General features: G+C 39.5%; 1 protein-coding gene across 1 annotated transcript in view; it reads right to left on the bottom strand.

The window, feature by feature from the left end:
• The window catches only part of FRMPD1 (FERM and PDZ domain containing 1), a 250,376-nt gene that overhangs the window by 69,747 nt on the left and 168,185 nt on the right, over window positions 1-12,444 (bottom strand). Inside the window, 1 exon segment of the mRNA XM_078153041.1 lies at window positions 10,703-10,807. Within this exon segment, the coding sequence (XP_078009167.1) occupies window positions 10,703-10,803 (101 nt within the window). The 5' untranslated portion in view covers window positions 10,804-10,807.

Raw genomic sequence — 12,444 nt, 5'->3', positions numbered from 1 at the left:
TAAGGACTTTCAGATACCTAGTTTACTATTGATTAATTCAATCGCGGTATCTAGAAATTGTTTACACCTGTTTTACACCTTGGAGTTACTGATTTTGTAACTGGAGATGTTCTCACCCAATATCAAGGTGATCTTGTTAGTTACATTAACTGAGATGGGATGTGTTCAATTGCAATGGGAAAGAAAGAAGGGACTGTGCTAAGCACTTCACAAATACCACGTTTCATCCTTACAACAATCCTAGAAGGTAGGTGCTCTTATTATACCCACATAGATGAGAAAACTGAGGCAGACAGAGGTTAAGTGACTTGCCCAGAAGTGTCTGAGACTAAATTTGAACTACGGTCTTCCTGATTCTAGGTCTAGTGCTCTATCCCCTGAACTACTTGGCTGCCTCCAGTGGGATAATTTTCCACTTAACCTGCATGTGGTAGTAGGACATCCAGGATGAGGTATTCAGGAATGCAACAATTTGTGTTTGAATTATACCATGTTATCTATAAATTTTGTATTTCAGTTTAAAGAACCTTGTCACATTATTGAAAACACACTTTAAAAGTTATGGCATAATAAATTAGGGTACTTCCAAGCTCATTAAAAGAAAGCAGGATAAATCAAAAGATCTGAGTTTACAATTTTCAATTTAGTTCCTAACTGTGAGTCGGAGAGCATCAAATGGCAACATGTTAAGAAAGATTAAGAGAAAGGAAAAAAAATCCTCTTGTAATAAAGGAAAAAGCAATTCTTTGGGTTTTACACTAGAAAATATCAAGATGAAATATGAATGTTCTCTCCTCCCCTACCCCCTTTCTGGTTTCTGATCACAGAAAGAGCCCTGGGAAAAGGCCTAAGGAGTAGAGAAGAGGAACTTTCTAACTGGTCAGAAAATCTAGGAAGGCCAAATAAAGCCTTGACACTTAGTTGTTTTATAGCGATTTTGACAAGAACCAACTTGGAGCAATTCAAAAGCAGCAATCTACTACAGTCTTGGGGGGAACAGGAAGGGAAGGTTGAGAACCACAGTTATGTTAGTGTTTGATGACAGCCAAGGAGAAGTGAGAAAGATACCAAATCATACCCAAGGCATCATTCTTTAAATCTTGCCCTATAAATATTACTTTTTCAATATAACATTTAAAAATGTTTTTAGCTGCTCTGAGTTCTCTTTTTGATACAAAATGCAACATTGGGTAGAAAAATAGGTTATACACACACACACACACACACACACACACACACATATCTCAGTGACAAAAACATAACCAAGCGATGACTGCATACCAGGGACAGATTAACTTTTAAGTCAAAACACCTAAAAAAGAAATGAATACTTTGCAAACCCAAAGCCCTAAGTAGCAGCTAATACCATAAAAACAAACCAAAAGGCTAGATTGTATGGCATATAGGTGACATTTATGTACAATTTAGCTTGCAAAATGCTTTTACATAGATCGGGGTCCTCAATCTGGGGTACATGAACTTGTTTTTAAAAATATTTTGATAACTATTTCAACATAATTGGTTTCCTTTGTATTTATCTTATATATTTAAATACAGTATTCTAAAAAGGGATCCGTAGGCTTCATCAGTCTGTTAAAATCTATCAAAGTCATTCATGAGGCAAAAAATAAATAAGAAACTTTGACATAAATGACCTCTCGTGAGCCTCACAACAACACTGTAAGAAATGTACTATAGGTATTATTGCCATTTTACAGATGAGCAAACTGAGGCTCAGAGATTTTCGCTGATTTGCTTATGGCCAAACACCTATTAAGCAAGAGGCAAGATCTGAACACAGGTCTCTTTTTCTCTTTAGCCAAGTATTCTTTCCTCTGTACCAGGTTCTCTGTATAGGGCATTAAATTATTCAAAAAGCATTAATTAAGCACTTACGTTGTACAGGGCACCAAGCTCAACACTTGGATTCAGAAAACAAAAACAAAACATTTCTTCTCCTAGAGAGCTTACATTCAAATGGGTTTGGTTATGACTTCTAAGCCAGAGAAAACTAAGAAACCACTCTGATTGATTTCACTGCAAATGAATGTTATCTCATCTCAACTGGGCCTTCCTTCACTGCAGCAAGGTAAACATTCTATTCCTTCCTAATTAAGCTAAGGAGGCCGATAGTGGGAGGCATCCCAGGCTGGGGCTTAGTAAGGGGTGATTGTCCACAGGACAAAGGGCCATGGGATTTGGAGTAGAGGCCAAGATAGAGAAACAGGAAGAGTGTAGCTAGTGCAGAATGTAATGGTCTGGGAAAAGAACTGAGGGGGACAGGGAATGGAGGTCACAGGGGAATTGTATAGATTGAGCACTGCGGAAATTCAGATCTGAGGGGCATCGATCATTCTATTGGAGTCCTCTAGTAATAGGAGAGAAAGCCTGTGAGCCAGGCACTAAACTCATCGAGGAAGGCAGGAGCATGTTCTAATGTTTAACAGAACAGTCATCAGCATCTAGATTGGATGATATTTGGAGAGCATGAACCTGAAACGAGGAGACGTTATTTCTGTTCACATCAATTGTACATTTCAAGTTGAGAGAAGAGGAAGCATGACCATTTGACTAGCTCTCACCAGAATTTTTCTCAAATCCAGTTTGATGATAAGGAAGAGGGAAAAGAAAATAATGCTAGCCATGACTTCTAAAATTATGATTTGTTCAGTCATGCAAAACATATTACCATATTAGCCATGTTGAATCATAGGAGTTTATTAAGTAGAAGGGGGAGGGGCATGGCTAGACATATCCTTTAGGAAAATCATTTTGACAGTTATATAGAGGATGAATTAGAATAGAGAAGGGAGACCAATCAGAAGGCTATAGCAATAGTCCATGTGAGAAATGATGAGGATGTTGGTTTTATGGCTGGAAAGAAGAGGATGAATGAGAGGTATTGTGAGTCATGAAATGACCAGATTTGCCAAGTGATTGGACGTGTGGTGGATAAAGCAAGCAGCTGAGCAGGACATCAAGGTTTCAAACCTGGGTGACTGAAAAGATGGCGATAGGCTGAACAGAAAGAGAAGACTTTTGGAAGAGGGTGGATTTTGGAGGAAAGATAAGAAGTTTTCTTTCAGATAGCTTAAGTTTGGGATGACTATAGGACATCCATTTTGAAATATCCAACAAGTCAGGTATGAAAAATTTGTCTATTCATTCCTTGAATCCATGTGCTGCTTTTAAAAAATATATATTTTTTTAATTTATGAAATGAAAGAAGCATTTCCACAACATGTAGAATAAAAAAAAAGATTGCACATGAAACTGCAGATATATTTTATGTATAACCTGCTATTCCTCTTAAATATATTATAAAGTTATCATGTAACTTTCTTTTTTTCCTTCCCTCCCCCACTCCTTGTTCTAGAGATGGCTACCATTACATATATATATATATATATATATATATATATATATATATATACACACACACATATATATACTACACACACACACACACACACACACACACACACACATATATATACATATGTAAAACCATTCTAGACTTCATCGATTTTTTCACTGGGTACAGATAGCCTCTTCCTTCAGAGGTCTTTTGTAGCTAATTTGGATATTTATAATAGTTAAAATGACTTAGTCATTCAAAGTTGTTTCCCCCCCCTTTTTTTTTTGGTAAGGCAATTGAGGTTAAGTGACTTGCCCAGGGTCACACAGCTAAAAAGTATCATGTGTCTGAAGTTGGATTTGAACTCAGGTCCTCCTGACTCCAAGGCAGCAGCTTATCCACTGCACCACCCAGCTGCTCCTCAAATTTGTTCTTAAAACAATACCATTACTCTATACAGCATTCCCTTGCTTCCCCTCCCATTTAGGGTCTCAAGAACCTTCTGGGAGGTAGGGTGATAGCATGGAATGCATACTGGCTCTGTGGTTAAAGGATTAATACTTACAACCTGTGTGATGCTGAGCAAATCCTCTCTGAGCCTCAGTTTCCTCATCTGTAAAATGAAGGAGCTGCACTAGACAGCTTCTGAAGTTCCTTTCCCTCTCTCTAGATGTACACTCCCCTGCATCTGACCATGAACCAGAGAAGGCTACACGAACCCTGAGGCCACACAGAATTCTGGCCTTGGTGCTACCTGGGGTGGTGGTGGCAGTGTTTAGGAAGAAATGAAATAAAGCAATTGAATCACTGCTATATTATGCTGGAATAATGCTCAATCTTACTAAACTTCCCTACCAATAAGAGGTAGTTAAAAACACAATATAGTAAATGCTTATGTCAGTAAGCTTTCATTCTGGATTTTTACCGAGTCTGTCACTGGGAGTGCAAAAATACCTAGATATCAGCATTATCTATAATTCATATAGATAGTCCATATCGATCTGGAGTCAGAACAGCACATCACAATGCAAAGTATACTAAATTAAGAGTCTATTAAGGACTACAGCTCTGCTACTTAGTAGCTGTGAGATTGTTGGCAAATAATTTCCATCTCTGAGGGTCTTCTCACCTATTAAATGAGAGAACTAGAAAAGAGGATGTCTGGGGTCTTGAATATGAATGACTGAACAGAAACACTAAATCCTGTGATGTAAATGGGATAACTAGGGTCCCAGGTTTGGATACAGATCAGGGACTGAACTGAAAGAGAGTAACTCAACACTGATTGTGGGAAGCAATGGGAGGAGAAACTTGGAGAGAAAAAAGGAAAGCCATCTGAGCTGTTTAGTGGTCTCTGAGAGAAGACTTGGGAGCCACATCTCCAGGCCATTTGGGGATACGACTGAACATGACTCCACTTGATACAGACACTAATGAAAACCTTGTATTTTTCCCTGTTTAGTGAGGGGACAGAGGTGCTTCATATTGACTGATTTTGTTGTTCAGTCATGTCTGACTCTTCGTGACCCCATTTGAGGTTTTCTTGGCAAAGATACTGGAGAGGTTAAGTGACTTGCTCAGGGTCACACAGCTAGTAAAGGTCTGAGGCCACATTTGAACTCAGGAAGATGAATCTTCCCAACTTCAGGCCCAGTGCTCTATCCACTGCACCACCCAGCTGCCCAGATTGACTGGGTCTGGCCACTAAGTCACGTACTGGCTTCTCTAATCGTATTTTCAATCCGGCAAGTTATCTCTCTGAAAATATAAATTCAACTGATTCCCATTTGGGATCTAGTGTTTAGGATCATAGAATGAAAAGAAGCTTAGATGTTATCTAAATACAACCTGCAATTAATTCTCTCTCCTCAAGCAATAATGAGGATAATTCTGGCTTCAATTTTTAAAACTGTTCCTGTTGGAGCAGTCTTTTGTAAAACAGAAAGGAGGTGAGGAATATGGTAGCCTCCCCTACCTGCTAAATGAAGGAGGGCAGGACCCAAAAACCACCTGAGTTACCCTGACAGAGGAATAGCTGTACTAATGGTGATGTTCTCTTTGCTCATATGCAAGGAATTTAAATATCTACTTACTACCAATTCTCCCATGTTCCCTCATGTTCCCCCAGGCCTAAGTCAGCAGCAGTCCTGAACTTGGACCTACAATGCAGGTCCAACTTCTCTATTCCCTGCCCCCAGGGCCTTCAGATAAGAACCCTAAAAAAACCCACTCTATTTTACCTAACTCCATCCAGGGCACCATGTCCATCTTCCCTTATCACATCTTCATTTAGTATCTCCCCTCATTAAAGCTTGCTCAGTTCACTTTCTCTCTATACATTCCCTTGCGCTGGATTTTATCCTGTGGTACCATGCCTCCAAGTCACACAAGTTTAAGATCCTCAGAACCAGTCACTTCTTAGGAGCATGAGCCATCACCCAGAACTGTGACTAACCCTTTCGGCAGCCACACCTACATGCCAAGTCTTTGACTTAGGGAATGTAGAGCTCAAGGGCTAGATCAGAACCATGTGCCTGGACAGCAGGGTCCCTCCCCTTCTTTCTCCTCAAGATGAGGGCTGTGACTTAACCTCAGGCTTTTTCCCCTGGCAAAATAAGTGGCATTTAAGGGAGATTTCTGTCTTCTCCTATCCTGACTTTGGTATTCTAAACCTTCTTAAGTCTGCATTGAGACAGGCTCTTAGAGACTAGCTTTTGGGAAATGTGGTCTCAAAGAGTCTGTTGTTTTCTTTTTGTCCTAGGAGAGACTCAGAGACTCCCAAGAGTCTGGGCAGAGCTCCAGGGCAACAGCACAAAGAAGCTGGAGTTTGGGAGTTTCACTTTGGGTCGGTGAAAGGAGAAGAAGCTGAGCCTGGAAAATGAATGGAGTCAAGAGAGAAAGCAGTTCTGGTCAGCATTTTGCAATGAGTACCTAGAGTCTGGGGACCTGAGCTTGGAAGAAATGTGCTCTGCATGATAAGCAGCTAGTATGGGACAGCTGGAAGGATTCGAGAGTAGGTGTGGAAGCATATTTAAAACATCTTTTTTAGTTTAACCGAAAATGTTAAGAAATAATATTTTACTCAGTTTAAAACCCTTTCTAGACTTTTCCCTTTAGCAAAGTGAGTAAAGCACAGATCTGACCATGTCACCCTACCCTACTCAATAAAACCCCAGTGGCTTCCCATTTCCTTCAGGATGAAACATAAAATCTTCCACTTGGCATTTAAAGCCCTTCACAACATGACCCCTCCCTACCTTTCCAGTCTTTTTACATCTTACTGCCTTCTACCTTACTCTGTGATCCAGTGACATTGACCGCTTTGCTGTTCTCAACAACACTCTCTGCCTCTTACTCCATTCTTTTTCACTGGCTATCTCCCATGCCTGGAATCCTCTCCTGCCTCATCTCTACCTCTTGACTTCCTACAAAGTTTCAGGTAGACTATCTCCTTCTGCAGGAAACCTTTCCTGATCTCCTTTAATGCCTTAATAAATGCTTGCTGACCTGATTTGGGTAGAAAAAGCTATATGGTCCCAGAAAGAAGGTTAATAACCAAACTTAACCCTGTCAAGATCAGTTTACTGCCCCTCCACACTGCTGAAGTGGTTAGTGCCATTACCCATCTAAAGACACTGTCCTCTTTTCTATTCAAGGTTAAGATATTGATCATAGAGAGGAGGTTCCTTTGATTTACTTCAGGAGAATCAGAGAGTAGGGGTCAAGGAAGAAACTGAGAAGTGACTGTTGTTTTATAATGTTAACCCCAAACTGCATTTTAACATATTGTGATGTTTTCCTTCTTCAAGATTCCTATAAATGTTACCTGAAATCATTTTGGATAGAGAGATATATGTGGATATACGGTTTGGGGAAGGGCAGGATCATGACAGTCTGGACATTTCTCCATTCTAGAAATACTTGGACCTAGGAAATTAAATTGCTTTTGGTAGATTTGTGCCTAAAACTCTGAGTACAATATTAATATATTTTTTCTTTGACAGGTAAAATAAATATCAGACTATGAAGTAAGATTTCTCATTATTCATTCTCCTCCCTCTCTAATTGAAGAGGCAGACGCAGATCCCAAAGGTCATATCTGTTCTCTAAAGTTTGATTTACAATTTCTGGTTAAGTTGCTTGAATTTGCTGGGTGTCCAACAGACATTAGATGTTCCTGGTTGTGTTTTCATTGTTTGTGAAGGAGGATCATGATGGAAGGGGCCAACATGGCAGGGCATTATGCAGAGGCAAAGAAGTGAGCAGAGTGCAAAGATCCACTCCGCCTGGAATCTTACCAAAGTGAACCCAGTTGGGGACTTAACTTATTAATAATTTTTATTAGCTTCCTAATATCATAGAAAGATTAAGCCGTAAGAATATAGACATTTTCTCTCTCTCTCTTCCCCCACCACAAACAAACAACTGCCTCAGAGGTAATTAACATCCATGGTCTTCTCCTAGTTCAAAGCCCTCCATCAGATCTTGAATGAAGGGAGGTCATACATGGGGGCCATTGAAGGGAGGAACTGGGAAACGGGGACTCAGCCCACATTACAAAAGGTTGGGGCTACCTAAGGTGTGGGTGATGTATGTAGCTGGTTTGTCTGTGATACTATCTCCAAGCCCACACTCTTCTATAATGTCACTTCTATTTTTCTGAAAAAGGACAGGGCTTTAATATTTTTTTAAAAATGATTTGGAAACAAGATAATAGTTTTTGATTGCCTCAGAGAAATGGGTACTTCAGAAATACTTGAACAAGCTGTATTTCTCTCTTTGGCAAACAAGGCAGAGAATCTGAGTAGGAAAATTAACACCATTCAAAACTGAATGCATTCAAACATTCTGCATCAGTAAAATTAGATCAGTATCTATCTGCTTTTATTTTAGGATGTAGAAGACACTGTCTGAAATAGTAAAAGGGTCCAGGAGGAAGAAAAGAGCTGTCGAAAGTCAACACATACATGAAAGGGATGTTAAAAAGCAAATTGTTTGGATACATAATCATGCTTTTATCTTCCCTCCAAAACCTATCCTTTCTAACCTTCCTGGTTTCTGGCCATCCAGGCTCTAAATCTATAGTGTGGTTTTTTGTTGTTTTTTTTTTTACTTTCACCTCTTCTACCACATCCTATGAGTTGTTAAGCCCTGCAAATTCTACCTCCAGAATATCTTTTTTTTTTGTTCTTTTCCCCCCTACCAATCGACAGTATCTTATTTTTTCCAATTACATGTAAAGACAATTTTAAACACTTTTTTATAAAATTCAAGTTCCAAATTTCTCATTTCCTTCTGCACCACCCCCCGCAACCCACCCCAAGATGGTAAGCAATTTGATATAGGTTATATATATTCAATCATGTAAGACCTATTTCCATATTAGTCATGTTGTGGAAGAAGAAACAGTTTGCAAAAAAATTACAGTTTGGCAAAGGAAAAAACCACCAAAAAAAGTGAAAATAGTATGCACTTTGATCTGCATTCAGACTCCATGGTTCTTTCTCTGGATGTGGATAGTATTTTCCATTCTGAGTCTTTTGGAATTGTCTTGCATTATTGTATTGCTGAGAAGAGCTAAGTCATTCATAGTTGATTATCTCACAATGTTGCTGTTACTGTGTACGATGGTCTCTGGCTTCTGCTCACTTCACCTGGCATCAGTTCACGTAAGTCTTTCCAGGTCAGAATATCTCTTGCATCTGTCCCCTCCTTTCCACTGCCACCACTCTAGTTCTGACAGTCGACCTCATCCCTTTCTATCTCTCTGTTGCTTAACTGCTGACCACCCTCTCTTCCTGGATACTCTGTCCTCTCTGAGCTTTTGTGACCCTGTTCTCTCCTGGCTCTCCTCTTATCTGCCTGACTGCTTCCTCTCAGTCTCCTCTCCTCCTAACTCTGGGTGTTCCCCAACTTTCTGCCTTAGGCCCTTTTCTATACTCCGAGCAACTTCTCCAGTTCCTTTGGGTTTAACTATTATGGCCATGTAGACGACTCACTGATCTATATATCTGGCCCCAAGTCTCTTCCCTGAGCTCAGGCCCAAAACACCAATGACAGTCAATCAATGAATAAACATTTAATAAGTGCCTACTATGTGCCAGGCATTTCAGAGGGTCTTAGAGACATCTCAAACTACCAAGCTAAATTCACTATCTTTTCCCCCTAAGCTCTCCCTTCTTTCCTACTTTCCTGTTTTTCTTGAAGATAATACCTTTCTTCCAGCCTCCTCAGGTTCATAACCTTGGCATTATCCTCCACTCTTCACTCTCCCTCACCCCATAGCCATAGTGGAGAAAGCACTGGAGTTAGAATCAGGAAGACTTGAGTTCAAATACTGTTTCAGATACTTATGACCCTGAGCAAATCACATAAATTCTCTCAGCCTCAGTTTACTCATTGGACAATAATAGCACCTATCTCACTGGGGTTCTATAGGCATCAATCAAGATGATATATGGGAAGGGCTTTGCAAACCTTAAAGTACCATATAAATGTTAGTTTTTATTATTACTCATTCAGTGGCTAACTTTTGCCTTTTCTATTTCCACAATATCTTTTGCAACTAACCCCTTTTTCAACTCACACAACTATCATTTTTGCAACTGCCTCTTCATTGGTCTTTCTGCCTCAATGTCACTCCATTCAGACATCCTACACATTCCTGCCAAAGTAATTTTCTTTCATGCAGAACTGACCATGTGACTTCTCATTTTCAATCAAGTCCTGCGGCTTTTTATTACCTCTACAATAAAGTAGAAACTCCTCTGTTAAGCCTTTCACCACCAGGCCCCAACCTATCTTTCCAATCTCAGTGAAATCAGTGACACCGTTCTCAGAATAAAACACTCCACCTCTTAACTCTGGGCATTTTCTCCATTCAACCCCCATGACTGTCCCTCCTACCTACAATGTTCTTCCTCATCCCTATTACCTGGCTTCGCTGTATTCCTTCAAATCCCAGTTAAAATTCCACCTTTTACATGAAGCCTTTCCTAATACCTCTTGATTCTCATGTTTTCTCTCGGTTCATCATTTCCTATTTATCCTGTATATAGTTTTTTGGGTATATATTTGGTGTCTCCCCCATTAGATTGTGAGCTCCTTGAGGGCAAGGACTGTCTTTTGCCTCTTTTTATATCCCCAGTGTTTTTAGCACAGTGCCTGGCATATAGTAGACACTTAATAAATGCTTACTGACGAACTTTAAGAGGTACAAGGAGACCTGAGATAAAAAAATTTTAAGAGCATATAAAAGCAGCAAAACCTTCAGATGGCTTGATATTGTTGTGATCCCAACTCTGAGCAAAACATTTATAAAATAACATCTCTGTTAAGCCTTACCTGGGTGAATTATCCCGAGATCGTCGGAGCCATCTTGCCACCATTTGTTCTATTCTGTGTGCTTTTCTTGTCTGTAATAAATTGTTCTCCAGATCTTCCATTTACCTAAAAATATAAGAAATAGGAATTTTCATTTGGAAACAAAACAAAATACATCACTAAACTATGTTCAGTCAAAACACTAATGTTTCCGGCAAAAAGTGTTTTCATTTTGCATATTTTGAATGTAGATATTGACAATGACTAATGTTTACATAGCACTTCAGAGTTTACAAAGTGCTTTGTGTATATTGTCTAAGCTGGATGGCACAGTGGAGAGAATGGTGGACTTGGGAGTCAGGAAAGACCTGCATTCAAATTTTCAAATTCAAAATTCAAATTCAAATCACTCATTAGCTGTGTGACCCTGAGCAAGCCACTTAACCGGTCTGTGCCTCCGTTTTAATAATAACAATACCCATTTCCAAGGGTTGTTGTAAGGATAAAGTGAGATAATATACGTAAAATGCTTTGCAAACCTTAAAGTCCTATGTAAATGCTAGTTGTAATTATTATTATTATTGAGCCTCACAAAAGCTTGATGAAGTACCACATATATTATTCCATTTTGCACTTGAAGAAACTGAGACTCAGGTAAAATAAGTTGCCCAAGTTGACTTAGCTAGTAAGAATCAGAAATGGAGTTTCAATCCAGGTTTCCTAACTGCAAATACAGCACTCTTAACCATACTATGTTCTTATTCTGACTGAATTACAGTTACCTCTTCCACATCACAGGGTTAGGGGCATAGTGCCCTCCACAATCTGGAAAATCTGCATAAAAGTTTTTGGCACTCTCTTCATACCAGAGAAGAAGTCTGAATTATTACAGTATTAAAAGATAAAAATATATTGATATAATACAATGCTACACATATATTTTATGCATTTCTGAGTTTTTAAACCTTTTTCATGTCGTCTGCTGGCCTTCACACGTCATCTGTGGCTCCTGCAAAACTCCCCCCAAATTCCCATTTAATTTCTCATGCTGACCTATGATATATCAAAACCACGATGGGTAAGGGATAACTGTAAATCATTAAAATAGTTAGCTAAGTTTCCTTAACTAAGGTTCTCTTCCAAATGCCTCATTGTTAAGGTGGGTCCTCAAAGGATGCTGACAAATCTCAGCAACTTGGAAAGGCCTCACAAGGTGCAGTGGAAAGAATGTTCCTCTTGAAACTGGAAGACTGTGATTTGAATCCTGGTTATGCTTACTACCTATGTGACCTTGGGCAAAGTCACTAACTTCTCAGGGCCTCACTTCACTTATCTGAGGGGTAGCACTAGATGACCTCTGAAGTCATGTTATTTATAATCCTACTATTTTTACATAGAAACAGTGCTATAAATATTGCTTCCATAGAGATAATTTATCCTTCGAAGTGTTATGAACAGTGGTCAGGATCTATGCTTTTCAGTTGAAAGGGACTTTAGAGATCATCTGCTCCAACCCTCTCATTTTATAGATGAGCAAATGGAGACTTTTTTTTTTTGGTGAGACAGTTGAGGGTTAAGTGACTTGCCCAGGGTCACACAGCTAGTAAGTGTCTGGTCTGAGACTGGATTCGAACTCAGCTCCTCCTGACTCCAGGGCTGATGTTCTATCTACTGCGCCACCTAGCTGCCCCAAAATTGAGACCTCTTAAGAGACTCACTTAGGTGAGTTGTTCAGTGAGTACATAACAGGGTTGGCCTATGTT

This window comes from Phascolarctos cinereus, unplaced genomic scaffold (genome assembly GCF_003287225.1).
Source record: "Phascolarctos cinereus isolate Bilbo 61053 unplaced genomic scaffold, phaCin_HiC Scaffold_4;HRSCAF=312, whole genome shotgun sequence".
Taxonomy (NCBI): domain Eukaryota; kingdom Metazoa; phylum Chordata; class Mammalia; order Diprotodontia; family Phascolarctidae; genus Phascolarctos; species Phascolarctos cinereus.
Note: the sequence above shows the minus strand (reverse complement) of the source record. Positions and strands in the feature narration are given on the sequence as shown.